This window comes from Nematolebias whitei, chromosome 19 (genome assembly GCF_014905685.2).
Source record: "Nematolebias whitei isolate Nwh7 chromosome 19, NemWhi1, whole genome shotgun sequence".
In the NCBI taxonomy this organism is placed as follows: domain Eukaryota; kingdom Metazoa; phylum Chordata; class Actinopteri; order Cyprinodontiformes; family Rivulidae; genus Nematolebias; species Nematolebias whitei.
The window spans coordinates 31,623,690-31,639,976 of NC_056516.1; the positions used below are offsets into that span (position 1 = coordinate 31,623,690).

The 16,287-nt window shown below is 40.8% G+C and overlaps 1 protein-coding gene across 1 annotated transcript in view; it reads left to right on the forward strand.

Moving 5' to 3' along the window:
• Positions 1-16,287, forward strand: part of med30 (mediator complex subunit 30) — a 43,046-nt gene that overhangs the window by 6,596 nt on the left and 20,163 nt on the right. The window contains exon 4 of the mRNA XM_037693555.1: positions 5,661-5,768. Coding sequence (XP_037549483.1) covers positions 5,661-5,768 — 108 coding nt within the window. The remainder of the gene's footprint in view (positions 1-5,660; positions 5,769-16,287) is intronic.

Here is a 16,287-nt window from a genome sequence, read left to right on the forward strand (position 1 = left end):
TAAGTATAAATTGACATAAAAGCATTAAAATAATCATTTCTATATCAGCATCGTTTTATATTTATACCAAAAATAGGAACAAATACAGGAGTGCATAACATTCTGTAACTTAAATGACCTGTATTAGGTTAGCTTAGCTGCCTGGATTCTTCTTCTAAAAAAAAAAAAAAACATCTATGAACAAATAATTAATCCATCCATTTATCATCTTTACGCACTTCTTCATTTACGGATCAAGGGTGTCTCTGGTGCCCACATCCAGCCATCACTGTGCGACAGGTGGGAACACCTGGACAGGTCTCAAGTCCATCACAGACAAATAATTCAAGATGTATAAATATAAATGTAAACAAAAACTTCAGCCATTAACCTTTAACTCAAGATAAAATACAGACTTCAGTTTATTTTTTTAACCATATTGCAGTAACGTTTGCTATATTTTCAAAACTTAACCTAATATGAAATATACAGACTTCAGTCTTAACCATATTGATTCATATTTAGTAAATATTTAACAAAATTTCAAAACCTGGGCAAGTTTGCACAAAACCTCTTCTGAACTGTAATTTATAAATCATAAACTGTATCATTTAGAATTGGCTTCAGGCGATGTGTCTCATCTGGCCTCTCTTCAACCTGTTAAAAAAAACAAATTACATTAAGTTTGTTGTACAACTTGTCTAAGTTTTAGTATATTATGAGAAAAAACGGTTAGCTTTGAGCTGCAGCTGGTAGCATCATAGCTGTTGTGGCGCAGCTTTATCACTAAAAAAGCTACATGAAGGAATAATGTACGTATTGAAAATAAACCTAAACCCCTCGTCTTCCACTGAGCTGTCCGCTCGTAAATCCTTTGTCATACAGCAGGAGATGGAGAGGGAACTCTTCACCGGGAAGCCTGGACGTTTGTTGCAGAGTTCGCTGGTCGGCTGCTTCGCTTTCTCCTTCCGCACATTTTGTCGTATTTCCAAAATACTGTCCCGCAATTTTATTTTACACTACTTACAAACAACCACGCTCTTGTTAAGCTCCGTCTTCTCCCAGAACATTGTAGGATCTGAAATGATTTTTAAAGACGAAGGAGCGGGTTGAATCGCGCGGTCCTCCTCCTCCTCCATGCTAACAGACTCCATTCAGATAAAGGGAGCTGGCTAACCAGCTTGCTGTACGGTGGCCTACACGGCCCAATTCTACGGCGGGCGAGCAGACGCCTAATGCAATATGCAGTACGCTCGGGAGTAGGAGCGGAAAAAAATGTAAACTAACGCATTTTAAAATCGATTTATGGGCCTTTAGAATCCATTCAGAATCGCCAGAACTAAGAAATGGGACGTGATTGTCAAAATAGCCGTGGCTGCATGGCTCGCTGGTTGCAGAATTCAGCACGACTGCAACTTTATGGTTATATACCAGTGATAAACTATTATTAGGGGTGAGGGATCATTTACCTTCATCTCCCCGTACCCCTAGCATCCTCCTCTGCCTCACCAACTTTCTGCATTTTTTTTTTGTCATTAAATCCATGAACCTTCTCTGTGGTCTTCCTCATGTCCTCTCATGTTCAACATCCTTTGTCCAACATGTCCACTGTCCCTCCTCTACACATGTCCAAACCAGCGCATCCTCGTCTCCCTAATGTCTGACCGGCTCAACCGGAGCGATTCGGTCACCGGTTTCAGTTTTCTTTGCTTTAGCTTCAATGAAATTATATTACTCAAACATTTAAATGAAACGAGTTACACAGATTGCACTTAAAGAATTAGAATTGACTTTTTAAATAGATAATTGTATCTGGAAGCTTCAAACAAACTGCAACACATGCTGTATGTTAAGGAGGTTTTTTTTTTTTTTTTTAAATCCTTTCTGGTGCCGCCTCATCTCCGTTAAATTCTGCTAAAATTAGGCAGCCGTTAGTTGAAAAGGAAGTAGGTCACAGCTTCCTGCGCACACAAACCCACCTCTTTACCTCCGGGGGGGCTCGTACCTCACACGCTCCCCTTAGGTCTGTGTTTCATGTCTGCAGCAGTTTCAGGTGAGTCTCCAGTTTCTTTACTGCTGATTATGGTTCACGCCGGCTCTGTCCGTTCACACGTGTTTATATACATACACAGACACGTGGTTTAATGCAGGACGTCGGCGCTGCTTTCCACATCTGGTTGATTGGATTTATGACTGCGGCAGTCCCTTTCTGATTTCTAAAGATTGCCTCAGAGCTAATCTTTCTCACCACACTCCCACTGGGGATGGAGGAGGATGTGGGAGGAGACCAGTCTTAAATTGGAACAAATTTAGGTTTACTGTCGCCGTGTACATTTCCTACTAATATGATCCGTCCACTGTGTGTTCAACGTGACTCTGACGAAAAGTCAAGCTACGACGGTCCGCTTGACATTTACCCCCCCTTCTCCCCACCATCTTTAAATGTTTGTCCAGTTCCCCTGGAGTCTCGGTTCAGCGCTGACCAGCCAATAACTTGAGCTCGCCGTGTTTGTCTGCGGCTGAGAGTTGTTGATTTTGGCCCCGGTGCTCGCACCATTTATCATCCTGGAGAATTCAGGTGCCCACCTGACAGCTGCTCACCATTGGCTGCCTCAGACAGGAAGTGGAATCAATGACTCGAGCAGGGTGACCTCATCGCAGCCTAATTAGCAGTAGACCTCTTTAATGAACAGCTGGACCAAGCGCACACGTCAGCGCCTCCATCTTTTTTCCATCCAGCTGTCGTTTTTGTCTTTAGGTGTTCAAACCCCGTTTCTTCATTCGTTCACTGGCAGATTCTCCAGTTCTCTGATTTTATATTCTGTTTTGTCGTCCACACTCTTGCCATTTCCTGCCGTGAACAGCAGTCCTGCCCCCCTCACCCAATTTCTCATGACTTCTTTTTTTCCTGCTCTTTTGTTTTCGTTTCACTGAGGCAACCTGGAGAACTTCATTAGCTCATTCTTCTCTGTCAGCCAGGAAACCACATCCATCTTTCTGTAGAGGAGGCAGGGGTTATGACTCACACAGGCACTACATTTATACTGACTCGCATGCACAGTGCCCCCCCCCCCCCACACACACACACACATCCATCTCCTCCTACCATACTCAGCACATTTTATTTTCCTCCCTCCAGCTGCCAAAATCTGCCCACCTCCTCTAACATTTGATACGTTGTTGGCTGTTCTCTCAGATGATTTAAATTAAAATGGCTGCCATCTTTTTTTTTTTTTTTTTCCTACTTAAAGTTTTCTGCAGAGGAAGTGTGGCCTAATGTTCTGCACATGTCCGCGTCGTCTTTCCTCTGTTCAAGTTTACAGTTTGGCGTTTGGCTCTTCCTGGAAACTCTCGGGACCTGAACTTTTCCAGATTTTCACATCTCTTTTTATCCTGCCTCGTATATCTTCATGGTTTTTTGGGTAGTCTGTTTCCCGTTTTGATTTATTGTCTAACCTCTTTTATTTTTTCAACCCCAGAGCTTTGGTTTTATTGCCCACTAAAATTGAAGGGACTCTTCGACTAAATCTGTCATCATGTGTGGTTTGACTGTGGAGGAAAACAAACGTTTGTCAGTGATTTTCTTTTAATTATTTATTTTATTTCAGTTTATCGATGCGTTTATTTGTACAAATGCAGTTTTGTGATCTTTGTCCCGATAATTAATTTGCTTTTGTTGCCTGAAGGTCAAAGACAGTTTGTTTTTTTTGCATCTGTAAGTTCGTCTATTCTGTTAGCAAAATATCTCCAGAACTAATGAACAGATTTTAACAACGCACTCGAATAAATCATTGGATGTGAATCTACAACAGAATAACTTTTGAAGTCTGGACCAGTCAAGATGGCTGCCATAGCTAGGCAACCTTATCACACACAAACTTGGCTAGGACTCGTATAGTTTTAGAGATATGAAAGTGAAATTAATTTGGTAGTTGCTGAAAGTCATTCCCAACACAAACTCTGAGCACTAACTCGTTATGCAAGACGTTTTTAAAACTTTAACTATTGAAGTAAACTCTTGGTTCAGATAATGGCTCATAAACCACTGGAAGAATCATTGAACGTACATCAACAGTTTAATAAAATTGATTCAAGATGGCCGCCACAACTGACTGACCAGCTAAAACTCCACCAACGTGACACAATGCGCTAAGGTTTGGTGTGGTTGTGGTTGAGCATCATTCCTAACACATAAGTTGACGGCGACATGTGGCACAGTATTTTTGCTTAAAGCTTTGAGATTATTTGTTGGCGTCTTCTGTGTTTGTCAGCAAAATATCTCACGAAACACCAGACATTTTAGTGAAACTTAAGTGTACCTCTACAACTTTTGGTTTTAACCCAATTCAAGATGTCTGCCACAGCTATCCACCCGTAGCCAACACAAAAATGGTTACAACTCGGTTCATTTTACAGATACTGAGCAGAATTTTGTGTTAGTAGCCGGGAGTCATCCTCAACACCTACTCTGCATCGTTCCAGGCCTTGTTCACTCACCTACACAAGGCGAGGTCAGTGAACAAGGCCATGCAGATTCTGGCAGATCCTGATCACCCACTCCATGGTGAGTTCAGGTTGCTTCCATCTGGATGCAGGTATCTGCTGCCCAGATGTAGAACGAGCAGACTCTTTCATCCTGTAGCGATCAGGCTTCTCAACGAACGCTGATCATTTCATGTTTTAATATTTTAATGTCTGTGTCTTGTCTAGTGTGGATGTTTTATGTGACTGCTGACTGTGAAACAAATTGCCCCTATATAATTTTTATATTATTATTATTTATTGTTATTTATTTATTTATTTCTCCCTATATAATAAAGATTCTTGAACTCAAACAGATATAATGATGATATTATGCGCAAAATATTTGACCAAATTGGCTAAAACTTTGTCCTTTCTCATCATTAATGATCTTGGTCTAAAACTTTTGCCTGATTGGAGACTGGTGATATGCATTCCTTTTTAATTTATTTATTTTTAGGAAATATAAAAAAGACGTGTGGTGTTTTTGGACAAGGATTTTTTTGGTCTTGTGTTCCTGATCAGAATATTTGACGAAACATCGGTCACATTTTCACAACATTTGTTCTTTTTACTGTTGATAAAGAGAAGTTTGTTCTTTAGAGCTTCACAAATCACAGTTCGGCTCAAGTCCTTCCTGGTTTTACTGCGCTGACCACCAGGGGGCAGTATGAGAAAACAAAGCAAGTGGTCCCCCCCCCCTCAGGAACGCTGCCTTCCACATCAGCTTCTCCGTTGTGTCAAGCAGACAAGGTCAAACACACGGAGCGTTTAAAACCGAATTAATCTCTCGCTCGCTGTCCGTTTCTTCCACTGCTTCCTGTCTCTCTCAGAGAAACGAGCCAGACTCGGCCCATGTTTGAGAGCCGGCACACAATCCACATTTTTCCACTCCTTCATGAAAACTGGGTATAAATCAGCAGATAGGTTTCATTAGTTGGAATCTCTTGTGAATCTGAGCTTTACGTGCATTAAATGAACAAAGATAAAGTTCTGAGTTAATTTTGTGACGAACACAAAGAAAGCCCACAAACCAACGCAGATTATTCCAGAAGCAGAGTTGATACTCTATAAGGGCAGATGATGCTCAATGGAATAAGGTGTCCCCTTACTGTTGTCTTGACAGTAATATCCACACTTTTGTTTACTGTCCCTTCCAGCAACTGATACCTTTTGTGGAGGATGATGGATCCAAACATGAGGACCGTTCAGGCGGGCACAGCCACGTCGGCAGCGAGGAGAGGAGAGAAATCCTGGAAGTCAACAAGGTATCGAGTTCTTTCTATTCGTAGCACGATGCTGTTAGCGTCACAGGCTGGATTTCTAGAGTTAACGTTGACAGAAAGAGATGAGATAATTAAAGAGGAAAAAAGTAAAAAAAAATGGACACTTCAGGAAGTTTTACTGTGTTGATTTATATTTTGGAGCAAATGAAGAAGGACAACTTTGCGTTCATATTAAGGTTTTAGAGCTGCTGGATTCATAGTTAACTTAAAATTCGTATTTATTTTTCCATTTATTTCAGATATTTTTAATTGTGAATGCTGAGTCTGCATTCACATTGTTGCTCCACTGCTTCAAGTTCTGTACGATTATTTATTTTAAATAAGCTTTGTGCTATTTTAACGGTTTGTGTATCAAAACACTCGGCTCAATCTAGAATGATGTTCAAGGACTTTTATACTTTTAACAACAATAAACTTTAATCAATAGAATGTACTCATTGAAATACATAGAAGACTCTTCAACGCCTTTATAAAACATAGTTCTCTTTGAAATCCACTTCATTTTTATTTCCTTATGCCACTTTTAGCAACTTTTTCGTTTTATCTTTTAGCTACAATTTTGCTGTTCTTTTAGCTGTGTTTGTTTAGCTTTTAGCTCGTGTTCTGCTCATTTCAGTCCCCGATCTTCTCGTTTTAGCTTCAACAACTCTGTTTCAGCAGATTTCAGCCGTCGCTCCTCGTTCATTTCTCTAGTTGGCGGTGAATTATGATGAGGCGCACCCGTTTACTGACGATATCGCAGATAAAAAAATAATAATTTGGTCTGAAACGATATTTACACGTTGTTAAACGTGTTAAAATGTTGATGCATTTTAATTTGAACTTGTTTAAAAGCTCTTGACCGTTTCAGCCCAACCCTTACTGTCACATTCAAAGATTACACGTTTGTTTTGTGAGAATTATTTTGTTTTAAGCCCCGGTTTTGTCACATTTTCCCTTCACGAGCTTCAAATGTGACATCATCACACAAAAACCTTAAACTGCTGAAAATGAACTTCTTGTGTTGTGAACGATTATTAAAAGAAACCCAGCAAAGGAGAGCAAAATGCTGCGGGGTCATGCAGGGCCATGTTTTAAGAGAGAATTAGTTGTTTGTGTCAAAATGATGTTGAGGAAGAATTTCATGCACTGGATCACGGGGATCGTGCTGAATAGGAAAAATTACTCACCAAATTGTTACGTCGATGCGGTTTAAGAATGTGGGAGTGATTTGTGGACTTTGTGAACTGGCCTCACTGACCTGCATGTGTTGAGTTTGTGCTCTGCACCGTCGTCCAATTGTTTTCTCAATGAAATGAAGTGGAAAAATATTGATGGGGAGACGGCTGGTACGACTTTCTTTTATTTTCCTATAAGTAAGTAATCCCACGGTTTAGAGTAGTTTCCCATGCTGGTCACTGAACAGACGTAACAGCTTTTTAGTGATTTATTTACTGTCAGAAATGCTTTTTTTATCAGTTCTCGTAGAGAAGCTTTGTTGTAACGCTCTGAAGTGCCGCTCAGGCATTTCTTCAAATAGACGTCTCGCGTCAGTCAAGTTTGAAATGTCACGGGAGTCGAGTGCATCAGACAAACGAGGTGAACCTTCACGCAGCGAAACATTATGATGACTGATGTGGCCTCTTATTTAATAATGAAACGTTTAAAAGGAAGGGGACAAAGTTGTAAGAAAAGTATTCAGTTCAGTGATGCTTGCTTTGTGGGAGAATTGATGTTCTGAGTGAAACGCTAAGCTCGTTTTAACTTTGCAGCTGAGCTATCGATGATTCAGGTTCAAACACTGAATTACACGTCTTCATCTTTTATACAAATTACTTGTACAGAGTTTAAAACCTGTGACCTAAATGTTTCCTAAACCTAAAGAACGGAGTCTACCCAGTGTAAGATGGCCCTCGCAGCTTATTCACCTGAGCAAACGCAAAAATGGCTGTAATTCAGACAGTTTTATGGACATTGAGCTCAAAGTGATAGTAGTCGAGTCATCCCGACACGTACTTTGTGTGCTAAAAGATCACCAAGCCTTTTGTTTAAGACAGGCCCATTCATCAAGCAGACCCGGGTCTGATGCAGCATTTTTTTAAACAAGTTTTGGTCCCAAATACAGCTGCCAGAATCTCAAACTGATTGTCTGAATATAATAAAACTGAAAAACACATCAGAGCTACTTGATACTTCAACCAGTTTCCCAAAGTTGGGACCAGAACTGTGGTGAGTGTGGATTAATGGTGTGTGGTGGTCACAAAACACCAAGTAGGGGGTCCTGAAATTGCAATAAGTCAAAACTTTTAAAATAATTTATACAAGCATAGCTTTAATAAAACAAAACAAAATAGACTAAAGCCGTTTGTGTTGTCATTATGTTCTAAGTTCAACCAATGATATTTGGTGCCAAGTTTCTTCTGTAATTTTGATGATCAGAAGCTAAAAAGTTTGGGAAGACAGATGGACAGAAACTTATTTCAACTGGCTCCTCTCAATGTGGAGGAGCAGTAGAGGTTCTGATTCCCATCCCAGCTGCTTCCCAGAATGCTTGTTTCATTTACCGATAATTTATTAAATACTTTTTACAGCAGATGATCTCAGCGCCCGAGAAGGAACACATGGTTGAAGTAGGTCAGAGAGGTATGATGGTGCAAGGCCATTAATGCACTTAAAGAACAATATGAGAATTTTAAAATCAGTTCTGACACTCACAGGGAGCCAGTGAAGGGAGGACAAAACTGGTGAAATGTGCTCAAACCTACGAGTTCCTGTTAATAGCCAAGATGCAGCATTTTGGACGAGCTGGAGACGTGAAAAGGAAATCTGTCTGACCCCAACATAGAGCACGTTACAGTAGTCCAGCCGGGTTGTAACGAATGCACAGACTATTTTTTCAAGGTCAAATCAGGTCAACACGGACTTAAGCTTAGCTATCTGCCTTAACTGGAAGAAACTTTTCTGCAGAACAGAGTTAATCAGTCTAAAACCATCCTGATATTTGTAACGGGCTGCTTAAGATATGACTGAAGAGAGTCGAGACTTACAGGAGCATAGACAGCAGTAGAGCTAGGGCTAAACACAACTTCTTCAGTTTTCTGATCATTAAAACTCAAAAGAAATTGAAGCCATCCATGCCTTAATGTCATTAAGACATTTTAACAAAGGGCAAAAGGAGCAGGAACTGTTAAGTTTTAAGGGCAGATAAATCTGACAATCATCAGAAAGACCATGTTTCCTCATGATAGGCCCAAGAGGGAGCAGATGGAGTGAAAACGGAAGGTGTCCAAGTATCGAGCCCTGTGGGACCCCACAGAAAAGAGGCACTGGTGCAGATACACCATTTCCAACCTGAACACAGAAAGTAAAAGATCACAAATGACAGGCAATCTTGATGAAGTGGTGTGTATGCCGTATGCATCAGAGTTTGTGCCCTCTTGTAAACGCAACGTTTAACACGATTTACTCTGTGATGCTTTTCATGTTCTAAACACATAATTGTACGTTCACAAAACGCATAGCTGGAAGCCCGAACGTCACAGAGGAGCGAGCCAGTTTATCTGACATCGCTCTGATGTTTTAACAGCATTGTGTGAAGTTAATTTGTAAAAGCTCGGTCTTATTTGCATTTGATTTGATAATCACAGTCGCGCTCAAGGGCGGCACTTTGAATCAAAGACTGCAGCCACAGAAACCCCGTCTGTCCTGCTGCTTTCAGAGACGTCGGGGATGTGATGGTGTTGTGTGAAGCGGTGGACCACACGTTCTGTAAGAATCACTCCTTGTTGTTTAGAGACAAACAGATTCACAGGCCGTAAATGTTTTCTGTAAATTCAGTCTTCTGTCCGGAGACTAAATTTATGTAAAATTTAAGTGACGTAAACCACCAGTGGTTGGTAAAATTTTATATTTTTTATATTTAATTTGATCTTCATCTGTTATCTCCGAAAGGCTTATCTCTTCCGAACATGTTTAAGTTTTGATGTTTCTGCTACGAACAAAAAAAAAAAAAAAAACTCCCATGGTTTAAAAACGACTTTAAATTCTGCAATTTCTTCGTCATTCGGTAACTTCAGATGCATAAATATGTAAATGCGACCCTGCCCACATCGCTGCCTTTCGGCAGTTTGCAACAACTGCAGAACGGGTTCTTCTTCATCACACAGAAATCAAATAATTATCAGAGCTGCTAAACTCACTGAGCGTAAGACTTTTCCTTACGTAAGAGGCAGCAGCTGCTCTTTCTACTACCCCCCCCCCCCCCACACACACACACACACTGGAGAAGTGAGTCGTGTGGCTATTTGCTGTGACAGTCTGTTATACGTAGTTTGTGGCACACGATCACATCTCAACGTACAGAAACTACAAAAAACAAAGCAAGACTTCATGAAAACACAAGTTTTTTAGTCTGATTAGAACTTGTAGCTCCGCCTTGTTAAAATGTTAGTTGAACATTAAAACACTTATGGGTAAAGTTAATAAAACAAAATAAGAATGCAAACATTTTCTAGTAATTCACTCGAACACACAAACTGAATCCTCTTCTGTCGGGATGAAGAAGCCGACGTCTCCTGTTGGTCGTCAGCTACTTATTTCCTCATTTCCTCCTCGGCTCATCTTGAGATGTCACGCTCTGACTCCCAGCTACTACCAACTCAAACTTTAGCTCAACGTTTGTAAACTTTAATGAGTTAACAGCCATTTAAATGTTGACTGATATGTTTGTGCTCTGGTGGCCATTTGGAATTGGATTGATTCTCAAAGTTATCATACTTGCCGCCGTAAACGTCGTACCACCGTGTTCAATATTTTCCATGTCGGAATGAATGAAATCATCAGATCTCAGCCAAAAATTGAGTTATAAATATGGGGGGAAAACATAAATACGTCATTTTGCTTTATAAGTCACAGGCATGCTAATGTATGCAAAAAACTACGACATATGCCCTATTCGCATGGGATTAGGTTTACCTAAGGACCACATGCTATTTGTAATAATTATGGAGATTGCCTTTGTTGTTAATCCCGTGCGAATCGACCATGTCAGTACTTTGTAAAGTCAAAATTCTCCTGCAAATTACCAACTACGTTTTGCTGAACTCCGAGGTCCTGTGATAATACTAATCCAATGCGAATAGCCATCTCTGTGATTTGGACAGAAATGGGCGGGACCCGAGACGTAATTAAGCGGTTTTTATTTCCTGAGCACATTTTTAATTTGCTTTAGGCAATAGAGGCTGAACTGGAGTGCATAAATAACCTTTTGTGTTCCGTACCAGCAAAAGCCTATCGACCCGTAACGGTCGCCAACGAAAAGAAAAGGCTGAAGTTTTGGATGTTACGCAATACGCAGCGCGGTAACATATCTGGAAGATGTCCGTAAATTTCTGCTGAATCTCAGACGTTGGTTATCCCGTGCAAATGCGCCACATAAAAAGCAGACGTTTGGGAGTAATTTGTTTATTACATATGGTCCCTAGATAAAACTCATCCCGTGCGAATAGGGCTTTATACAGCAAAAAATACGGTAATCGGTTCTAGATAAACATCTAAAGATAAATTTTTGATTGCTTTAATAAAATTAATCCATTATTCCATGAGCTGTTTTGCTAACGACAAATGGGGCTGACTCCAACAGTTATTGGTGAAGATTAAAGCAAAGAGTATGTGCAGTGACGGACTCTTTGCAACCAGCACAGTCAAATTTAGCAAAATGTCAGTAAAAATGACCAAATTACTCTTTTCACAGACCAGTAGTCTGGCTCCAAAAGTGTACAGTTTAGTGGGCATGTCTAATGATTATTTCCTAAAAGTTTCATTAAAATCTTCCTGTGGTTCATGAAATATTTTGCTAACAAACAGGCGGACATGGGGAAAAACATTAACGTCCGCTTTTTGCGGTGTTTGCAGATTCAGAGCTGTTGGTTTAAGAGTCGTTTGATTTTTCTTCTTCGTAACACCATCAGGTCCAGTTAACAGTTTTAAGTTATTTTTTAGTAGCAGGACTTTTAGGGACTTCATGTCAGGATGTGACGACGTGAACCTCGTTTCGGTGCGCAGTGACGTTCTGTGCAGCTTCACCTGAATGAACTTCCTGCCTGCTCTGCGTCAGACACACAAGGTGAATTTAAATGTGAGGAGATAAATGTTGAATCTCTGTTGTGCTGTTACGCCACAAAAAAGGTCGGGTCTGTTTACAGAAAGGTTCGATGTGGTTTTTTTTTGTTGGAGAAAAAAAAAAAGTTGGAAATGTTGTGAAAAATGAATTTAAAGGCACAAATAAATGGCTTTTTTTGGAACTTTTGTTCTGAAAAGATGAAAGTGTTTTACTGCTGAGGCTGCCAGGAATCTCGTGAACGTTCCGCCTTGATGCTTTGGTGTTCGTCATCACAGATTATTCTGAGTTCAGGATTAGGATTAATCTTTCTCTGAGAAACGGGCCCGTCAGCGTTGGGTCAGTGAGACCCGGTGGAGTAAACGTCCAGCAGCCGAACTCTGCAGCTTCACACCAGAGTTCATGGTTAAAAGAACTGAAACTGCCCCGATTGTTTAATTTAGGTATTCCCCGTCGGGATTTCTTTTTGTTTTTTGTCTTTGTGCTCAGCGAAGGTTAAAGAAAAATCTTTTAAGTGGCAACATAAGTTTTATGTATTATCCATGTGTGTGTGTGTAGCTGCTTGTAATGGTTCAAGGTCAGAAACGCCGGCGGCAGGGATGAGAGTCGGTTATTTTCGGGAGCTCGGCGCTGCTCCCCCGGCTGCTCTTAGATACGCTACAGTAACATGGCAGCGAGTTAACCCTGAACCCGACCGCACGCGGCCCAGTCCAAAACGATCAACGATTTCTCCAACAAATCCACACCCACCCACAAAGAAAGCGGCACCAGACAGCAAGTGCTCGATCTAAAGCATCAGATATTAAATGGTGAAACGTGTCACCGCAGATGAACATAACTGTTGGATCCTTCTCACTGAGGAGCTCGAGTGTCAGAATATAAACCAGCGTTGACGTGAAGGTGATTTATTTCTTTTTAGACCTTTGTATTGAAGTGATAAATAACCTTGTTTGGGATGTGACTTTGCTACTCGTCAACATTAATATGCAAATAGCTTCCTGTCAAGTGAGCCAAGTTTATGGAGATTTAAAGATGCGTATAGAAATGATTTGAGGGTAAACTCTTTTTAAAATCTTGGAAGAGCTGCACTTCCTTAGACATTGTTGAACACGGTCAGAAGATGCTAAGTTTTTATTTAAGATGAAACTTATGCTCGGAAAACTCGGGTGTCCTGATATTTACTTGCACACAACAAACTCTTATTTCTCTTCGGAAACGGTTTCCATATATTAAAGTTTGTTGAGAGTGATTTAAACAGTTGTTTCCTTACTGAGCTGCAGCTGCTGGGAGACAAACTGGAGGCTCAAAACTGAGAGCAAACAGGAGTTTCTTTTGCCTCCTTGAGTTCTGAGTGACCAGCGAGCCGTGCGACCACAGTTTGAGTCAGAGTCAGAGTTTCTTTATTGTCATTCGCACCTCATGTGGTACATGTGGTGGAGCGAAATTATGTACACAGGGTCCCAGTTACATCCAACAATAAAATGTATAAGAAAAACAGTAATAACATCTAAGATATGAACTAAGAAAAACATCAACTAAATACACACTAAGCACTCATAACATAAAACATTGAACATCAGCACAAACATGAACACGAGTCTGTGAGCAGATGTGCACGCATGAACACATCAACATTGAAACAGATCAGCAGCAACATGAAACAGATCAGCAGCAACATGATATGGTTTTTTCACAGTGATTATTCTAGTTAGAGATTCATGAGTCTAACAGCCTCAGGGTAGAAGCTGTTCCTCAGTCTAGTGGTTCTACACTTAATGCTCGTTAACCTCCTTCCTGAGGGGAATGGGGCAAAAAGTGTGTGTGCTGGGTGAGTGGGGTCCTTCATGATGCAGGTGGCCCTCTTCCTGCATCTGGAGGTGTAGATGTCTGTGATGGTGGGGAGGCTGATTCCAACAGATTTCTGTGCAGCCTTCACCACTCTCTGCAAAGCTTTTCTTTCTGCAGCTGTGCAGCCTCCATGCCACACGTTGATGCTGGAGCACAGGATGATCTCCACTGCACACCTGTAGAAGGAGGTGAGGACTGAGCTTCCCAGACCAGCTCGTCTCAGCCGTCTGAGGAAGTAGAGTCTCTGATGAGCTTTCTTGATCAGGCTGGTGGTGTTGTTGCTCCAGCTGAGGTTGTCATTCATGTGTACACCCAAGTACTTGTAGCTGGAGACCACTTCCACCGCAGATACTCTTAGCCAGTCTTTAAAAATCTCGGCTATTTTTTTTGTGCATTTTGTTCCCACCTTGACGGCTGCTCCCAACTTTGTGATCAAATCTTCTGGTGCACCCTTCTTTTTTTTTTAAAAAAAAAGGCAGATTTCTTCAATATTTATTAATCGTCAGCGCGGTTTTTAGACCTGGACGCTTACCTTAGATGTTTGCTGTCAGTGGACAGGTCCAGTGCAGGTGTCAAAACGTAGCTCTAATGCTCTTGTGGCAGGTTGCCCGCTCCGATGATTTTCAAGAGAGAGAATTTTGAGAGAAAAATCATTCCACAAAGTTTTGAACATGTTTAAAATAAGCGATGGGGCTGCACGGCTCTGCGACTCAGGCAAGAAAGATCGGGAGCCTCCATCATGAATGCCGTTCGACAACAGTCGCAGAGATGCCACCTTTATGACCAGAAACATGCACGTTGGGCTCCTTCACGCCTCCCTTGCAAAAGAGATCTGGGATCTCCGTGGGATTTACCTGATTTAAAAAAAGGTTTAATAAATAAACAAATATAATGTTTGGGGGAGTGTCTGTAGTTGTGATAAAATACAATAATGTTAAAAATAAGCTTCAACGCAGTGAAACGTGTAATTTAAAGGTTTGATTTCATAAAGGGGCAAATGAATAACCCTCAAAGGTAAATCACATTGCTGTGGTTTATATTGTTAGAAAAAAAATCAAAATAAACTTCAATAAATAATAATTGAATGCTGGTTTTGTATTGTGTGCGAATATTGGTTTGTGTAGAAAGTGCCTCCTGTTTTTATTACAGTGGATCTCAGGATGAAGATAAGCTGTTCGACTTTTCTCGATCAAACCGTTACTACCATCTTCGCCGATGTTCCAACAGTCTTCTTGTTAGCGCTTCATTCTTATCTATTTCATTTGCTGGGACGCCTGCGTTTCTCATGAAAATGGAAGAAAGGACTGATTTGAATTCCCTCCTCTACTCTCCACCTGTTTGTCCTTCCCTTTCAGCTACAACATCTTCCTTTCAACCTGTTTGAGGTCTTGTTTGCAGGCATTAGTTGGGCTTTAAGACTCCCTGAACTTCTCCTGCATGTAAATCCTCCGTTGCCGTGGTAACCCATCAATGCGGATTAAACAGTGCCAGAAGTATCAGAAGAAACCACTCGAGCAACACGGCGAGCATCCATGACGGATGTAATAATCGAACTAGAGAAATTGCATGTCCTGCAAAAATGCAGTGTGAACGCTTATTGCTGAAGGATTTTTGCTGAAAGCTGCTGAAGCTGAAACCAGCCTGAAAAGGATTTGTCGCTAAACCGTTAATGCAAGTTGAGCTTGAACAGCTGACATCTGCTGAAAGCAGGAAAATACAAGCAACAAGCAGTTTGAAAACAGCAGAAATGTGTTCAAGTTTCCTTTTAAAAATGGGGTTGCCATTCAAAATCCAACATGACCACCGTAACCAGCCACCCCTATCATTTCAGTAAACTATGCTTTATAGTTTCCTCAAAGGATTGGGGTGGCTGACGCGGTGGCCCATGATTAATCTATGAGGGCCAAGGCCACCATTGTCCACCCTCTAGCTCCACCATTGTGTCTGGTGGTGGATAAAATTGCTCCCTTCCCTCATCAGTGTCCGTCACTCTGCACCACCTCGTTCAAAAAACAAAAACAACTACCTCCCTTTTTTATACACAGTGTTACTCTTACTCACTTAAATATCTTGCATCAAAAATATTAACAAACCTTAATATTAATATCAAGAATGAAGCGCTAACAAGAAGACATTTGGAACATCAGGGAAGATGGCGGTAACCGTTTGAAGGTTTGTTTGTTCAGTTTCAGTCCAGAAAAACACTTGTTTCAAAAACTACAAGCTTTTACTCAAATCCCTCAGCGATGGGGATATCGGCATACCGCTTGTCCTCTTTGAAACGATAATTAAAGTGCCATTTCATCATTTCTGTTTTGTGTTTTTCCCAACAGCAGCAGCAGCCATTTTTCTTAGTCGCTTGTACATAGAAATGTCTTTTTCTAGCCAATGTTTAGAGCCTCTTCAGCTAGGTGACTTGTAGGTTTGCTTTATTTTAAAGCTCTATCACTCATAAACTTTATATTCATTTTTTCCAATATGTTCTTATTATTCAAGAGCAAATGTTAAGCTAATTAAAGACGCACCTTTCCTAAATTGCTTTTGGATATTTTGTGA